Source organism: Platalea leucorodia (assembly GCF_965183815.1).
Source record: "Platalea leucorodia genome assembly, chromosome: 1".
In the NCBI taxonomy this organism is placed as follows: domain Eukaryota; kingdom Metazoa; phylum Chordata; class Aves; order Pelecaniformes; family Threskiornithidae; genus Platalea; species Platalea leucorodia.
The window spans coordinates 22,460,244-22,479,351 of record NC_138823.1 but is presented as its reverse complement, the minus strand read 5'-3'; the positions used below and the strand labels follow the sequence as shown (position 1 = coordinate 22,479,351).

The window sequence follows — 19,108 nt, the reverse complement described above, 5'->3', positions numbered from 1 at the left end:
AAACTTTTTATTGTGCTTCAGATATATGAGAATAGTATCTATAAGAGTCTTGTACATTTCTTTAAATTAGTATTTTAAATTGTATTATATTTTCTGTGACAAAAGTATTTCTTGAAAAGGTGTATTTCTTTTCATAAAAATAGTATGTGTGTAATTTTGGAATTTTCTTGTATTTTATATTATTTGCAGTCTTTTTTTAGTAACAGTTCAGTATTGTATTAACTCATTCTTATGTTTTAAGGTTTCTGTGACCTACTATTCTTTTAACACCCTGGGTTTTAAACTCATTTCAGTCCTGCTGTATGGCAGCTGTTAATTGATTCCACCCTTCTGCAAATGATTTCTATGGTGTCAGTACTGAGACAGATAACGAGAATGCACATTCTCACCAATTATTCTCAAAAGCATTTTAATCCATTTAGCATTGTTTTTATGATGAGCTTTTTTAAGAAGAGATTTTACTGAAAATGTAGGTGAGATATTTCTTGTTTATATATTAAGTGAAAATAATTCACAAAACATTCATTTTGAAAATGTTCAAAAGTACAAATAAAGAAAAATCTCAGGATGTTTAACTTATTTGTAAAAGGTGAGAATTCATCAGTGTAGCTGAATGAACAATAAGATTAAAATTTAGTTATTTTATTTCTCTCTCTACAGTTCTCTAAAATCAAATTATATGATATAAAGGCTACTGAAAACTCAGTCAAAATAAAGGAGGACAAAGCCATTTCTACTTGTAGTCCCATTTTCCTGTCTGTGATGTTCTTGATGTAATAAAAAACCATGAAATGAACTTATTACCTAAATATTTGTAGATTAACAAGGGATACTTAAAATCACTAGTTTTGTTTAGCAGTTCCTTGGTTTTTCCATGTTATAACTCTTTTCCCCACACAAATTGTAATTAGCCCTTGAAAGCTGCAATGCTGAATTTTTGCTGAATTGCTTGTATAGAAAATATGTGATTCTGAAGTAATTGTATTGTTTTATATGTCTGTACAATCATGTCAAGTTCAAAGCAAAGTTGTTATCATCAGTGGTGAATTTAATTATGTTAATGTTTTGTTACGACAGATTTCCTTTCATTTCATTGATACCAGCCTGCAGTCAGTGAATTTATATTTTCAGATAAAATCTAATAGAGATCAACATCTGCAGGATCATTCTCATGCTTCAGTAAATTTTATAATCATCATTGTAAACTTAGTTCATTATTGTTTGGAGATATTTAGCTGGAAGGTATTTTAATGGTTCAAAATGTTGCTATAAAATAAAATTTGTAAGGCGTGACTGAAATCAGAAATGAAATAATGTCTCAGATGAACTTTACTTAGTGATTGCTTAGGTATCTGACTGTTAGATATACTTCAGGGCAGCCTGTTTAAAACTATATTGGTCAAGAAATGTAATAAATAGCTTTCTTTTTATCAGAGTAGGCTGTTTAAATGAATTAGGTAGCAAATCGTGCATTGGTTGCTTATGTTCTTTCTTTTTAGGGTGGAGTGAGAAACCAAGGAAAGGGGAACAGACAAATCAGGTTAATCTAGTATAAAACTAGACAACATAAAAGAACTGCAAAAAGAGATCTTGGTAGAAACTGTAACTGCTTAGAAGTCAGAAAAAGCTTTTTTTTTTTTTCAATAAGCTGGAGCCATAGCTGCTTTGGAGAGTGTGCAAAATGATTTCTCATTTTCAATGTGACTCAGCAAAAGCAAAAGTTATAAGCAGGGAATGAGAAAAGAAGTTAAATCAATACCAGCTAGTCTCTTAAAAACACTTCCAGAAATAGGTAAACATTTTGCAGATTCTTCAGTATGGCAAAGGAAGTCTGTGGAAATGCTCTCAGAAGAGTACCTAACAGTGAGAGAGTAGGACCCTCCCTGAGAAAGGCAGCCAGATCTTAATTTTACACGGCAAGTTTTCTGGGTTCATTGCACTCATGGGAGTTTTGGTTGCAGGGTCCGGAGTGTGTTCAGTTCAGCTTCTTGCAGCCTAGGAACTTTTTTCCAAGGTGTCACAGTGATGTTTTATCTGCTCCTGTCCCTGTTGTTTTAAAACAAGTGCCTGACTGTCTGTTGAATACAAGACATCATAGAAATATACAAGTTTAGAATGGTAGAATTATTCCTATATGGTCACTCAGGAACCAACAAATGCTGTTTTCCTGACAGGAGTCATATAGTAAAGGAGAGACAAAGCTGTGCTCAGTGTATTTGACGATGTCTCCAACAAGAAGCCCCGTCTCTTGCATGGCTTTTTTGGCAGAGTTCCAGTGGGAAATGTGAATTTTTACCTACTCTGAATTATTCTTTCATGTACTGAAAGGACCACATTTTGAAAACAATTAAGCAAAATTACAATATGTGCAGAAGAAATATTTTCAGTTTTAATTTTCCCGTCAATTTTATTCCTTGCTAATTTATAGGAAGCAGAGAACAAAATATTATTGTCTAGTAAATTATAATTAGGTCTTACAAGTAGGTGACCAATATTCAGTTTTCAAGTAGCTGATGATGGCTCAGGCCCACCAAGTCCTTACTATTTTTTAATTGACCCCAAACCTCTTATTCCTAAAAATTTCCAAGTAAATGTAGATTAATTCGGGTACCCCTATGTTTGCACATATCTTTAGAATGATATTTTCTTGAAAGTTTTCTCCAGTTCAAACGTGTCTTCTACTGGTCTGAGAACAAGATAGTAGCCGGGAAGATCTGAGATCTAGTTTTGACTGTGATATAAATACTTTACATATTACAGTGTTTTTGAATACCCGTGGCTTCTGAAATGTGATGAAACCTTTTAAAATTTCCTTTTCCTCAGTATGCTTGGCTTATTTTTTTAAAAATCTAAATCAAAGCAGAAGAGTGTTTTCTCTTCAAGGAAGAATACAAATGAATGTCAAAGACTTTCAAGCTATCTAGTTCCATTACTGAAATCAGAGCCACCAAAGCAGAATAACTGTCTTCTATTCTTCTATGCCATATTTTAAGTACTTACTTCCTACTGTAGTGGGGGGGGGATTGAATGATTTAACTTTATGAGCAGGAGGTCAGGTTACAGTCAAGCTATTTGCTTTTTCGTAGTACTAGTGATATCTGTAGTGCACTGCAAATAAGGTTTCCATTAGTGTAAGGTTAAGAGATGTGTGTTAAAAGACTAAATGTCATGTATTGATAAATTACAATAAAAATAAATATATGGTGATAAACAGTAGAAAATAAGTTTCAGTTTCTATATCTGAAAAAAATAATATTTATAGAATGTGCCTGACAAAGAGGTTTGTGCAGGTTCTAGAATTTTCTAACCATAACAGAGATTTTATTTTATCATTGTTTCAAAGAAGCAGTAATCACAATGGCCTGGAGGATTTTTCAGTGGTGTGGTAACCTTTTCAGAAAAGGTGGTAATCCTTCTGACAAGAGATATATAGGACTTAGTTGAGCTGGCAGCTGGAGGGTGCGTATCACAGCTGTTGACACACATTTAAAGTTCTCTTAACTTTTAATGTTCCAGGAAAGTCCTGGAAAGGCAGGAGTAGTCATTTTCCATGGTGCATCTAGCTGGAGGTACAGAAGGAAAGGCTTTTATTAAGGTACCTTTAAGGTAGTTACTGGTGAGAAATGGATTAGACAAAGGCTCATGAAGGTGAGTGAGAATTACCTTGTGATCTAAAAATAACAGCAGATTTTTAATAGTAGTGACTGGCCATAAGTTTTCACGACTACTGTTCCTACTACCATGATTTAATAACACTGGTTTAAAATGTATAGCATGCATTGTACAACTGTGTTTGTAGCAGGTCTTTTTAAAATGAAAATAAGTGATTAATGGTAAAGGGGGGATAATTGTGTTGTGATGACCAGTAAGGAGAATGACGGGCTTGAATACTAAGTGGTGTGGTGACTGCTGGGCAGGATGAGCCCTCTCCTGCCAGCAAGGTTTCTGGCCGATCGGGTGTACAGGTATGGTTAATTTATTTCTGATGGATAGGATTACAACTTCTGGCATTTGATCCTGGTAGTGAAGTTAGATCCCTTCAGCAGGCATGAAATTAATTAGAAAGGGAGTTTGATAGTGCCAATTGACATAGGCCAGGAATTAAATTAGTTACTTTTATCTATCAGGCTGCTTTCTCTGAAAAAAAAAATAAGGTTGCATTTTCAGGAAGGTCCTTATTTTTGCATGTGGCCTAGTAGTTGCCACATGCAGGGCACCTGTGTAAAGCTTTTTCCTTCATGAAAAGTTGGAATAGATTGAGGACCCGGATGATCTTTACATTACTGTCAGCCATGGATGGTGTTCCTATATTCATGTCTTAACAACAAAAGGCAATGACTGCTTGTGGTAAATGTAACAGACAAGGTTAGAAAATGTTTGTGTAAGAGGTATAAAAATATAATGCTAAATTGGTGCAACCTCCTCTCATTAACATAATTCATGCCAGGAAAAAGGGTGGTTTTTTTAGTAAATCTTGTGCCAGTTCCTCAGATCATGTGTTTTCCTGATAGAAGTAAATTTGCCTCAGCAAGAAGTCTACAATAAGTGTTTTTACTGATACAGAAATTCCATCTTTGTTATCCCCTCAGATTCTCCCCCCATGACTTCATAGCAGAAATGTTTCCAGAAGAGATTTGTCCCCTATTCTTTGCATCCATATGAGGACAGTGTGACATGGAGTCATATATATACACACATACGTGTGTGTGTGTATGTGTACATATGTATATATGTAAAATTTCTTATATGTAGCTAAAACAATTCTTAGTATTCTGTTGTTTATATTACTATAGATACATGTATACAGATGTTTGATCCTGAAGAACATGTACACTCAGTCTGCTCCAAGGCACATGTGAGATTTGTCAAACAAGATTCTGTATGGTTTTGTGTGTTACACAGTTCACGATTGAGTTGATCCTATAAACCATACTCACTAGAGTGTTTTTATGTCTTGGAGGATCAAATCTATGCAAAAATCTGTGGCTATGAATACAACTTGATCCATATGTAATATAGACTGAGTATACACAGTGTGAATATTCACAGTAGAGTATGTGTACATCTCATGTGTACACATATTTGTCTCAATCTTGCGATGTGATCCACATGGATGAATGCCATATCTGTTGAGTGCCATTTATTCCAATTGGATTTGCATAGAGATAAAAGATTGCCTTTATGGGGGACAGAATTGGGGAGGGGAAATTAGGCACATTTTTATTATAGGCATGGCAGAAATTTTCAGCGATGTAGGTAATTTGCTATTGGAACAACTTATTTTGGGATGTGGCATATTTTTCATCAGCTGAAGTATTTAAATGAAAAACATTTATCTTCCTTAACGTAAGTTTCCACATCTAATCTCTGTTGTCTTAATGGAAACTTCTATGTCTTTGCAAACTGTCTGGGTTCTGGTAGTTCTGTTGTCCTAATTGTTCCTGTTGGCCATTCTGGTTTTAGACTTATGAAACTCTGTTCATGTCACATTAGAATGATTCAACTTGAGTTCCCAGTAGCAGAATCCATAGAGTTTTTGTTAAACTTACAGAGGTTATGATTTGTGCTGGTACTAACATGACACTTTAATAAGACAGATAGGACATCTTAGCTTCACCATAAGCAAATAGGCATCCAAATGATGCTTATATTACTTGTCATACTTCACAGGAAGAGCTGCATTTTTGCAAGATTGAATTAGTTTCCTCATTTGTAGATGCCATTGTAAGGCTAAAGTACTTTAATATTTACAAGGCAAGACTGGGTCCAAATCTTTCAAGCACAGTTTAATGACCCTGTATGGTACCTAAGACAGGATGCCAATTTGCCAGTCACCCCCCTGTGCACGCTCTGCTCAGACAGTTGTGGTTTTCCCTTGCTGAGCAGAGACTGCATTTCCTTTCTGGCTGTGAGAAGAGCATTTTCTCTCCTACTAGCTAGGCAAAGCCCTTTCTACTTTCCTGGGCACCAAGGACAGCTTGTTTTTCCTTCTCCCCTTCACTAAGTTGAAGCCTTTCCTTTCCTTATCCCTTCTAGGACAACTGTGGCAACAACAGGGCTGTGTCTTAGCTCTTCTTTTTCCTGTCCTTCCCGACACTAGGCAGGATCTCCTGGTTGCTGCCTGCAAGGTGGCCCTTCAGGATCAGTGGCCATTTGTGAAGGTATAAAACATTTTCAAAGGGATCTTAATTATAAAGATAGAACTAAATATAAGAGGAAAGGGCTGATAACACAAAAATAGGTTCCCATACATATTTTCATTACTTAAAGCTTCAGCTGATCTGTCTTACCGCAGGGAAGGCCCACCTCTCAGTTTCTTTTATCCACATCTGGGATCTTTGCTCCGGTTTCCTGCAGGTAACTCCATCAGATCCATCCTGGGTGAAAAACTAATTACGAATCTGGACATGTCTGGAAGTAGCATTTTAAATGCTTGTTACCCTGTTAGGGTTGATAAAGGCAGGATCTGAAGCTCCAGTTTGTTTTTTCCCTATGAATCACTACTCCCTGTTTAACTGATCCCTTCTAATCAAGTAGCAAACAATGCACCAAAAAAATTCCAGACACATCCTCTATTAAAATATTGCATATAATAAAATCACATGCTTCAGTCAATCATTTGTCAGTGTTAGGAAAGAATATCTGTTGATAATTCTTTTTTCACCTTCCTCTGAAGCTTCGGAAGTTATCTATGGCTAGATATCAGCTATGACAAAGAGTCAATACTTAATGTGGTACAGGAACTCCATTCTGGTATCTGGGTGATGTGTCTTGCTCAAATGCTTGGACTAATACTATTGCCATCCCTATAGGGATGGGAAGGATTTTTTCTGTCAAGTCAGACAAGCAGGACTTTGAAGCTCTTTCCTTTCTTATGCAACACAAAAAACTGTTTCGTTTTCTGAGTTCAGGTCTTCTGAGTTCATCTGATTTAGACAAGTACTGCCATTGGATCGTTGTCTGACCTGTTTTCTGCCCTTGGCACACATTATAGCTTTGTGGGAACTGAAATGTATGTTTTTAAGCAGTAACGGCTGCTAAAAGATCAAACTAACTGAATGATCCATCTAGCCTTAATTTTTATGGTGATTATAAAACCCTATGAAATAGAAGTATATGGTGAAGTTAGATCGCTGTAAAATGATTACAAAGGATTATAAAATTTTGTTACGTGTGAAGCAGTTATGACTACAAAGTAGCATAAGTATTTGTATTCTATATTTTATAATGTTGTATTAGCATTTTTCCTTTAAAGCTGTTTTTGATTTAAAGTGTGCACCATAAGCAGATTTGTAGCATAACATGCTTTAATTTAGTACAGAAATTGTGTGAGCACATTCACAAAGAAATGCAATGAATGGGGTTTTTTTCCATTAGCTGATCATTCTATCATTTAACTGACATTAACTATATATTTGTGCTACAAAAAATATTGACAGAATTCTCTTTCTTCTTTCTTGTCATGATTATTCAGGAAAAGAAGCCCATCAATATCAAGAGAACAGAACAGAAGATACGATCAAAGGGACGAGAGAGACGAATATTCACAGTATGCTACATCAGACAGTGCAATGCCCAGGTCACCATCAGATTATTCAGACAGGAGGTCGCAGCGTGGGCCTCAGTTATATGAAGAACCTGAACTGGGTGATTATAGAGATTCCAACAGAAGGAGCCGCAGACGTTCCAAGGAGTATCCGGTAGAAGAGGAAGATGCACAAAACAGGGAAGAATATGAAAGGCAGCGGAGGGAAGAGGAATACCAGGCACGATACCGAAGTGATCCTAATTTGGCTCGTTATCCAGTCAAGCCACAACCGTATGAGGAACAAATGCGTATCCATGCTGAAGTGTCCCGAGCACGTCACGAACGGAGACACAGTGATGTCTCATTGGCAAATACTGAGTTAGAAGATTCTCGGATGTCTATGCTGAGGATGGAACGACCGTCAAGACAAAGATCGGTGTCTGAGCGCAGGGCTGCCATGGAAAATCAACGTTCATACTCTATGGAAAGAACTCGAGAGGCTCAGGGACCAAGTCCCAATCGTCAGAGGACCACAAATCATAGCCCTCCTACACCTAGGAGGAGTCCAATTCCTCTGGAAAGACCAGACATGAGGCGCTCTGATTCATTAAGGAAACAACATCATTTGGATCCCAATTCTGCTGTACGGAAAACAAAACGTGAAAAGATGGAGACCATGTTACGGAATGATTCACTCAGCTCAGACCAGTCTGAATCTGTCCGACCTCCACCACCAAAGCCCCATAAAACAAAAAAGGGAGGTAAAATGCGCCAGGTTTCATTAAGTAGCTCAGAAGAAGAACTGGCCTCCACTCCAGAGTATACGAGTTGTGATGATGTAGAGATTGAAAGTGAAAGTGTTAGTGAAAAAGGTAAGATTTCTGATTTTTTGACTGTTTCAATATATAGATGTGGTTTAGTTTCCATTCCATTGTATGTTTATTTTACCTATTAGAATTGATTGCAACCACATATCTACAGCCCTTCACAGGTGACTCAAGTTTGTTGTGATGGGATTTTTTTTTTCTGATTTTGTGTTTCATTTACTTAAACCTAAATTTAATGATTTACATGGAAAAGAACATCACAGCTACTAGAAGTATTTGGATATGTTAAAGGAGAAAACATGCCTATTGAAAAACCTGTTAATTAAACCTGCAAACTATCTAAAGCTGGGCTGTCATATAAAGCCATGGTTTCATGTCCATTAATACCAGATTTTCTTACTCCTGGATCACAATGAGTGCATATTTGATCTGGATCAAGTGTGGGCACATGACTGCATTTCTGTTGAATTAACTAGAGCACATGATACAGAGCTTATGCCAGTTTCATGCTGGCTGCTGCAGGTTAAAGAGCATCTGACCTGCAAAAAACCCTGTGTGTATAAAATTAACCCATTCAAGTTTTTAAACAAATTTAAAATGACTGATGCAGTTTATACCGATGGAGGTTTCTTTTTGCTTTGGGGCTATGGTGCTTTTCGGTTTCAGTGTGTTTTAGGATTCATGGTGTTGGACTTACTCCATTGTCAGAAAGAAAAGCTAAGATTAATTGAAATGATTCCCAGCCTATCCAAAAGTAATGTATGACTTAAATATGAAAGCATCGGGGACCATCAGTTTAAACTGAATCAAATTAATATTAGTTCGCTTACCTCCATGTATGTTGTTGGTCTACAGTACAAAAGTTATAACCTGTTTTCAGTTATTATTCTTATGCTAGTGCACCTTCACTAATTCTCATGAATGGTCGTCTGCTCTTGTGGACTGGGATTAGAAAATTTGCTAATAATTGTTATTAATATTGCTATCAAATTGGTTCTGAAGCAAGTAACTAGAGTTAGTGAAATAACTCTGAATTTTCATATGTCAATAGAAGCAACCATGCTCTGATAAATAAGGAGCAAGACAGTGTAGAATAGAAGGAAATTTCACCCAAGTCAAAGTAGACAGTTACATGTACTTACATGAAACAACTGTGAGAAAACCTTTGCCCCCTTAGACTTCCTGATGAGTAGGAAAACTGCTATCAACTTCAGGGTGTTCACAATTTTGTTCTTAGTAGCAACCTTGAGGAAAATAGCCCCAATCAATATATGGGAAGTAGTAACAAAGTGTTTATTTAATGAAATTTGGCATAGGAAACATAGTATAGAGAATAATATACAAACAATATATTTTTTGTACACATAACATACAAAACATACATTTAAAACATGCTATACAAACAATGTTAGATTCTCTGTCATCATAATAATCTGACATAAATTATAGCTTTCACTTAAATAATTTTTTATTTCGGCTGTCAAAGAAAGCATTATTATTGATAACAATAGTTAATGATAATGTCATGTCTGTGATAATTTCTGAGGTAGTGAATGAAGCTAAATTGAGCATGTATTTTATAAATGAATGAAAAAAGCTTGCAAAATTTTATAGGAAAAAAATGTTCTGTTTTATGTTTTGTTAATCTTGACTGAATTACTGTAAGCAGTTTTTATGACATAGTGTAGCTGTGTCAGCCTAGCCCAGTGGTGGCCTGTGGCTGGAACCAGTGTGGAGAACAGCCTTGGTTTTTCATAAAGGAAGAGAGCAACTGCTTGAAGTGGGGAAGAGGTCTGACTGCTTCTGACTGTGCCTGCTTCCAGCCTGAGCTGGAGGGTCCTGTTTCTGCCCTTGCTCATGGGCTGGGCGGCAGTGACCATGCGTGGAACAGGCAGCCATCCCAGCAGTAACACCTGTACTTGGAGCCAGAGCCAGCTGGTGCCAGTCTCAGCAGCCCTGGTCACGTTATTGGACAATATCCTCAGCCCATTCATACTTCTCCCCCACTCTTTAACCCCTGGAGCGGAAGCTCCAGAAAAGTATCTATTTGAGTGGATTTGGGAAGATTTGGCTTCTGCTAGGCATGGGGGAGGAGAGAAGAGATCTGCTAGGATGAAGAGGAAGAGGGGGTCTTACCACCGGGATCCAGCCTTCACAGGCTGCTATACATAGACCCACAAAGTCCTACCTCATTCTTTTTATTTTCATGAATCTCTCTTACCATGTAAACCAGCCTGCACTCAGAATCCCTATAAGCAAGTGATTTATTTATGAATAATAACAAAAGGAATCCAGCACATAAACCCTCATCAGTCTTCCTTGTATGGTAATACATTATTTCCTTAATTGATAAAGTACAATTAATTATTTTAAACACCTCCTATAAAAATGGGTTTCTCCTCCCCCACAAATTACATGCTTTCTGCCCTTCAAAAAATCCCCAGACCTGAGGATTTCTCAGCTGTCCTTTTAAGCCACATACAAAGTCTGTTTGGCCAAAGATAAAATGCTAAATATAAAACATTTGGCCTTGGAGTGATGAAGGGTGGCAATGTTAGAGTGAGAATTTGGATGGAGTAATAATGAGTTCTCCAAAAGAGGAGAATAAGTTGTTCTCCATCTCTTTCTCTATGGAGTACCCGTATCTTTTCACAGATTCTGCAAATAAATATTAACAACTGCTCAGCTGCGAGGAGCAGCCTGGGCCTGAGCCGCAGGAGCAGCTGTTCACTGAATTACATCTGAGATTTTACAGGACCCTGACATTGGTTTTAAGAAACTAGTCTGAAAATTGTGAATTATCTGAAAATGTAGGAAAAATTATAGTCAAATGCTCTTAAAAGGGCTGAAAGTTTGCCTTTTTAAGCTTATCTCCAAAATGAAAAGCTTATCTCCAAAATGAAAAGGATTGCTACATATATATGTTTGCAACATATATATGCATGCAAAATGAAGATAGCCATTTCATTTTACAAGTCCAACAGAGACATGAACCAGCTGCTGGATTAAGAGCTCTGGGAAGAGCATAGCCATTATTACTGAATTCCTGTGACTTTAAGTATTTGGGTCTGGTCTCATTTCGGTAGCTGTCTGTGTTAAGGTGAATTTTTCCTTGATTTTTAAAAATGCAATCTGATTGTTTTCAGGGAGGAGACAAGGCAAAATTATTTTTCTGCATGTTTCTGGTAATAGCCAGAGAAACCATTGCCTTGGAACGCTCCTGCTTCCTCTTTATGGGAAACTGTGAGCAGAGAAAGCTGATAAACACTCAGACAACGCCTAGGCACCCAGCAGACTGCAATGTGAAACACAGGCATGGTGAAGAAGCATTGTAGATGGAGATTCAACTGCAGAAGAGAAGAGCTAGATTCTTAAGATACTGTATAGTTTTTGTAATGCAACTGTATTTGGACCAGGAAAATTGGGTCATAAATGAGGGACTGGCATGTTGGAATGGGAATCAGGAGGCTTCAGGAGGATGAGCAGACAAGGGGAGGAAGTTTAGGAACTGCAAAACAAAATGTCACTGGGTCGCTGGAAACCAGTGGATTGAGATGGAAACTGAGGCTGAAGAAGAAGAGGGGAGAGCAAAGCTGGTAGATCAAGTCGGCTAAACCTGTGACCTGTAGTTTGGGAAGAACCGATAAAGTGAAGGAAACAGGTCTGATAAAGATAACTGGGTAGGTGAGACCTGGAGCTTCCTGAGAGGTAGGTTAGAGGATTCTGAGATTGGCTGAGAAGCAGAAGCAGCAGTTTGGGAGAGACGGTGAGTGGCTGGGAAAAGGGTGTTCAGAGAGAAGGAGAGGAGGGCTGAGCTGGGCTTGGGAGCTTTGGCAAAGAGGGACTGGGACTCCCTGAGCAAGGAGTGTGGGCCTGGCAGCATTGACCTGAAGTGCTGAGAGGGGGTTTGGTGAGGTGAGAAATGCAGGACTATGGTGAGGAGCCAATGGTGTGACAGACCAGTTCATTCTTTAACAGGTCAGGAAACAATGCATGACAACAGTGCTAAATGGACATAACTGAGATTATAAATGTGTTTACTTGAAACTTAGGTTGTTCCAGAATTAGACGTATTTTGCAGATTGAATTTTGTGCAGGTCTTCATACACATTAACACTGTCCTTAGTGATATAACTGAATACTAATTTACCAGATGGCCTCTGCCTTTTTCTGTGCATAGGATGAACAATTCTCACTTATTCTGCTATTCAAAATTTTCTGAAGCTTCCAAGATTTTTTCCAAGTTATTTAAGGGACCTTTCTTTACTCTTCTCGTGAATACATAAATGGCAGTAAAATGGATCCACAATCAGTAAACACAGAGATCATAATGACTTTTTAAAAAATGTTCTGGATTGTTCAATTCACCAATTCTTTTTCAAAACCATCTCAGTTTACTTGGTTCAGTTTCAAGGCTCTGAGAAACATGGTTTATGAAGTAAGAACAGTTGTGGTCTTAATTGCAGTAGAGTGAACATTGAACCATGTCACCTACATTGAACCGTGTCACCTACAAAGCTCCAAATTAAGCTATGTTTTTTGTGGTGTGCAAGTTAGGCCAAGCTGTCTCCATTGCTCGTCCAATTTAAGTGTCTTCTATTGTGAGGGAATATTAAAGTATTTTTTATTTGCATTTCAGTTAGATGTTTGTCAGTGCAATTGTACCTGCCTTAGGGCAGGTTTGAAAGGGCCCCCGTAATTTGTCAGCCAGCATGAAGCAGATGTGAAGCAGGGTGCTACAGGCTTGTTCTGTGTGGCTACAGGCTTTCCACGTAGAGTTAGAAAATCAAGCAGTACCACTGCCCATATATTCTTTGTGGCAATACTGTCACACCTGCAGTCCGCCAAAGTGCCAGTCTGAAGAGACTTGCCACAGCCACGCTCAGGAAAGCCAGTAGTCCCTGGGGCTGTTGTACCCACACTCAGAAGAGAGGCAATGGAGAAGTGACCTGCGCTGGAGCTGTGGTACCTTCTGCTCCTTCCCCAAACATTTGAGGGTCCTGGATGTCCTACAATTCTTTACAAATCTCTCAAACTCAAGGGTTCCAGCAAGAGACAATCTCTGCATGGAAAAAAATAATTCATTCAAGGAAATCTAGGCGCGTGATAGCTCTAAATAGTGCTCTAATTTGCTCTAAGTATAAAGTAGGACATAGTAGATTTTCCAATGGTGGTAAACAGTTCAGGCATACACACATACCATGCTCCCAGCCACCTTTCAGAGCACCCTGTGAGAGGTATCTGTTTGCACAGACGGTGGCTGACATCTGATGTGGGTGGAATCTGTGGTGGGAAAGGCAAATGTGTCTGTGTTTTGTCAGAAGTGCAGTTCTTAAGTTTAGTGTTTGCTTTCACTGTTCTTCTCTAAAACATGATAGATAGATGGATGCCCATTTTTATTATCGAAGAAACTTGTATGTGTAGAATCATAGAACCATTCGGGCTGGAAAAACCCTTAAGATCATCAAGTCTAACCATTAACCTAGCACTGCCAAGTCCACCAATAAACCATGACCCTAAGCACCACATCTACATGTCTTTTAAATACCTCCAGGGATGGGGACTCAACCGCTTCCTTGGGCAGCCTGTTCCAATGTTTGATAACCCTTTTGATGAAGAAATTTTTCCTAATATCCAATCTAAACCTCCCCTGGCACAACTTGATGCTGTTTCCTCTTGTCCTATCACTTGTTACCTGGGAGAAGAGACCGACCCCCACCTTGCGCCAACCTTTTTCAGGTAGCTGTAGAGAGCAATCAGGTCTCCCCTCAGCCTCCTTTTTGCCAGACTAAACATCCCCAGCTCCTTCAGCTGCTCCTCATAAGACTTGGGCTCTAGACCCTTCACCAGCTTCGTTGCTCTTCTTTGGATGAGCTCCAGCACCTCGATGTCTATGTTGCAGTGAGGGGCCCAAAACTGAACACAGTACTCGAGATGCGGCCTCACCAGTGCTGAGCACAGGGGCACGATCACCTCCCTGGTCCTGCTGGCCACACTATTCTTGATACAAGCCAGGATGCCATTGGCCTTCTTGGCCACCTGGGCACACTGCTGTCGATCAACGTCCCCAGGTCCTTTTAACGTGTAACATGTGGACAGATAGGCTCCAGTGATTTTACATACTTCAGTGTCCCTGTGTTATTGACTGAAAGCTGCAGAGCTCAGGCTGTGTGAGTAGAAATGTGTGTATGCAGGACAAGGGGTTAATACATTGTTCCTTGTCACTAAGTGCATTGAAAACATGGATATATGACCTTGCCTTGGCTGTGTTATGGCCATTTACAAACATATGAATAACTGGACTTTTTCATTATAGAAGTTAAAAAGGTCCTTATGTCTGGAACAGCTTGCAGGACCTACTTTTTTATTGCAATATTGAAACCAATCTGGTAGAGATACAGCTTAGTTTTTGACAGAGAATAAAGTCTATTTGGAAACAATATACTTGTCACAAGTTAAAAATGTATGGTAGCTCATAGTGTGAGGTGCAGAAAGCACACTTTCTGAGTGCTACTGCAAGAACAGTGCATGTCTTATGTGAGCAGAGATGCCAAGCAAGTGGGATACCGTCACAGTGCTCTCACTTTTAAATTCTAACAGATATGGGACCTGATTTCAATCCTACTTGTGCCAGTTTCATATATCTTCAACAACTTTGGCTTCAAAGTTACACTGAGCTAAATTAGATCAGAATGAGGTCATTGTTTCTAAAATTTGCTTCATTCAGGTTAGAGAGTTCCTGAAAATCTAACTTCTCAGGAACAAATTATACTAGAAGGCAAAATTTCAGGACTGAGCTGCAGCACTTGACTTGAACAAAAGAGGCTTTGAAATTCCACACAGTTTCAGTATGGAGATATTTTAGAATTCAAAGTATGAAATTTTAAAATGTCATAAGGAGAAGAATTGATTATTTAAATTAGTGAAATGTTTGATGTGTTTTATTAAAAGCCAGATTTGAGGGAGTCACAAAATTCCTTCTTATTATTTATCTTAATATTGCAGTGTGAGAGATTGTTTTTTGCATTCATAAAGAAATATTTTTTTTCCATAGAGACCTCTACATCTTATGTAAGGTAAATGTGGTTTTAATGTATAAAGACTTTGACTGGAAATTCAGAATTCTATTTTTCCATTTATTTTTTTCAGCTTTCTCCTATGAACTGCCTCTATTTTAAGTGCAATGATAAGAAATATTGAGAGATTAGAAATATTACACTTTTCTCCTTATATGTTTAAGCAATAAAACAATCACTGCTTTTAAAGTACTTCTTACAACATTGAATGAGAAGTGTCTTACTACTTTAAAATATTAGTACTGGTAATGATAGAGTATTCCTACAAAAATATTTTTCATAGATGCATAGATGATAAAAGAACTAGAATGTTTGAAGTTGCAGAGATTTCTAACAGTAAAGAATGCTTTTTTATATTTTTGCCAAACCTTCTCCTACTTAGACACTTCTATGTTCCTTAGAAGATAAAGGGATGTGATCTTCTACAGCGTTTAGAGGAATCTACTCTGTAATATTTTAAATTTGCAGTCACTTAAACTTGGCATAAGCCAATAAAATCCCTCACAGAAAGAGCCCTGCCTTTTTCCAATTCTTGGCTGCATATTTACATCCTTGTATCACTCCTTTCACTCTGCTGGCAGAAGCGTTCAGGCAGGTACACACTGCATCAAGCCAGGAAACTTTTGTGGGGTAACACTAATTAGGCAAAAAGATGGTAAATATTAACATTTGAAGTTTCTTGATAAAATGATCTTAAATGTCTTCTTAGATATTATAATGCATGCTGAAAAGATGGTGTATAACTGATTATACCTTATCAGAATCTGAGGATAGATAGAGATTTGTTGAAGAAGAAATATTTTCATTTAATAGTCAGAGAAGACAGAATATTTTCTCATAAGTAAATGAACGTGAATAATTTCATAGTGCTTTTATTCCAACAAAAAAAAATCTAATACTCAATTTTATTGATTAAAACCTTGACTAAATTACAACCTGAACCTTCTATATGCAAATGTACACAAACCATTAAAATTGTAATTCTTTAATCATGTTTCCTTTTACTCTGGGACTTTGCTGGAACTACAGCTATAGCAGAAGTGTTGTGTGGGCACCAGATTAATTCTCTCCTGATATGATGCGATGGAAGAACTATTAGTTATTATTAAAGTATTTTAGTGCATTAGTTGCAGTTATTTATGGCTCCAGAGGAGATTAAGTTGATTATTAATAGGACAACATGATTTTTAATATTTTTAACTTGAGGAAATTTTTTCTCATTGGAACTTGTCTTCAGTTTAACTCTATATTTTTAACACTAACTACAAGATGTATTTTGCCCTGGAAATTGTCAAAATTTTCTATTCTGAAGGTAAAGATGTTTCTTTTTCAGTTGAAACTGTAAGGCATTGAATTGTCTGGGTGACCAATCTTAAAAGTATCATAAAAAGCATTATTGCTTTCTCTGAGCAGTTTTTTTATCTTTTTCAAATTTAAAGAGAAAACAAAAGAAACTTGTGTTATAGTTTCAAAATAATTTCCCATTATCCTTTCACATCTTGGCAGCTGGAATATTTGCTGAATAAACTCAATAAATATTCATTAACCTTTTACTGTAAGTAGCAATGAAAGAAATTACTGTCCAAATATGCCTGGAAAGGGGTTCATCCTAAGAAATGCAAGGCTTCCTCTAGAGGTAGTTCTTATCTTATCCAACCTGATCCACTTATGTCTGATCAAAATTTCAGTTTAACTAAGTTAGAAACCTGGGACTTGTGATCTGAGTCTTGCATCAGAAATAAGTGCTATTAATTCATACAGATTTGGCAGAGATAAGCCAAAATGAAGACCTGCTGGATTCTGTGTAAAAACTTTTAGTTCTTTACAATTCCATGATAGAATAAAAATCCATAATAGAATTTTTCTCTGAAGTTTTCAGAATATTAAACTACATACTGTGATGTTTGTAGTCTTTTCACAGAGAAATCCCAGCAAATACAAATAATGTCAGAAAAAAAAAAAGATATGTAATGTCTCCAGAATGCACAGAGCATGTATTTTTCAAATTATAATTTTCTTCATATTTTGATGAAATCATTATTCTTCTCGTAAAACAAAACACTGAAACCAATCTGTCACAGATTTAATGACTGGATTAGACTCAGTGTCATTTTAAATTATGTTATTGCTTTCCTATGACATATTTAAACTGATTTTGCAGGTAATTTTGCTACTTTCCCAATTACCTATCAGAAACTAAAAGGGCCATTATCAAATAATTTTACTTAATTAATTAAAAAAATAATTATTTAGTTAGGAGTATTCTATCACTAGTATGGCATACTTTTTTAAAATTTTCTTTAAAAATGTAAGCATCTTTCTTGTTCTGCTGTTATTTTTATGTGTATTTCATTAAGGATAGGATAATCAGAAGGGAAGAAGTACAGAAACAGAAGTGGAGGGGGAATAAGTAGAATGGGCTGTATATATGTCATTCACCTGAAAACTGGGTTCCTAGGATGCTCTGTCCTTTAGCCCTGTTAGCCCAAGCTTCCCCAAAAGTGCCATCCAAGACCTGGAATTAGTCACAGAAGCTGCTTGAGATTAAACTGAATACTGTCAAAGGTGAGAGCTGGAAGCATGTGTTTGCCAGAGGAAAGCATATCCTTTCCATCTTTTCCTATTTCTCTCCCCATCCAAGCCTCATCCATTGCAATTCACAATCTAGGCACCAGAAATATTTGGCATGAATAATCTAGGTAAAGTGGCACCAATTTCTATGTCCTTTAATGGGTCTGGTTGTAATTTCAACTACAGCTGTTCAGGGGCTGCTATATAATATTGGAGCTGGTCCTGTGATGAAGGCAATAGTGCAAGTATGAGGGGTGAGCCACGCACCTTAGGGCAGTAACTGTCACAGCTACAGTCCTACAGAAATCTGTCCCCACTTCTCAGCCAGAGCCCTGAGGAGGTGGCCAAGTTTTTCAAAACGATGAAACACAGCATCTCCCCACCACCCCACCAGTGAAAATCAACCTGCCAAATGACGAGTGCCTTTGAAAATCAGGCCACCTGCCTAGGAATCTGATTGATTTAGGAACCGAATTTCACCCTATTTGTGAAAATTCTAGCTAACTTTTTCCAACAGTAATATTTTCTTGAAAATATGTTTAAAACCCTATAAATATGTTTTGAAGTTTTTCGTGCCTTTCATTAATTTTAAAGGATCATTAATGTGTTTCTCCTGTGATGGTCCACTGTTCTGATATTAAAATCCTAATTTTAGGACAAGATAGAAAAAATGTGATTTAATGATAATGACTCTTCTGATAATTGAGAAAATATTAAATAAAACTGGTTGAAGAGAATTGGGTCATTGCAGTCTATCAAATTGGTGCTCAGTGCTTCTGTTGCAAAATTGCATTGAAAAATTTATTTTGCCTTGGAATACAAAGTACCTACCTCTCTCCCAAGAGTGAAGTTTTATGCTAACATACATGCTAACATTTTCACCTTTTCTACTGAACTAATCCTATTTGTCATGGAAAGGTTAAAGACTACTGCACGGAGAAAACAAGAATAATTAGCCCAGCATTGTTTTTTCTTGGCTATAAATCATCACTTTTTCAGTCATAAAGTTCTCTACATGGCTTTGAAATGTGAAAGCATTTGGAAAATATAATTTATAATTTATTTCTGAAAATATTTCCTATAAAATGTATCATATTCTACTGTTA

General features: G+C 37.2%; 1 protein-coding gene across 29 annotated transcripts in view; it reads left to right on the top strand.

Annotated features, from left to right (window-relative positions):
- RIMS2 (regulating synaptic membrane exocytosis 2) overlaps positions 1-19,108 on the top strand; it is a gene marked incomplete at both ends in the record, with an annotated part of 502,005 nt that overhangs the window by 213,561 nt on the left and 269,336 nt on the right. For all 29 annotated transcript variants that reach the window (XM_082312737.1, XM_082312730.1, XM_082312752.1 and 26 more), the window contains one exon: positions 7,475-8,400. In XM_082312737.1, coding sequence (XP_082168863.1) covers positions 7,475-8,400 — 926 coding nt within the window. The remainder of the gene's footprint in view (positions 1-7,474; positions 8,401-19,108) is intronic.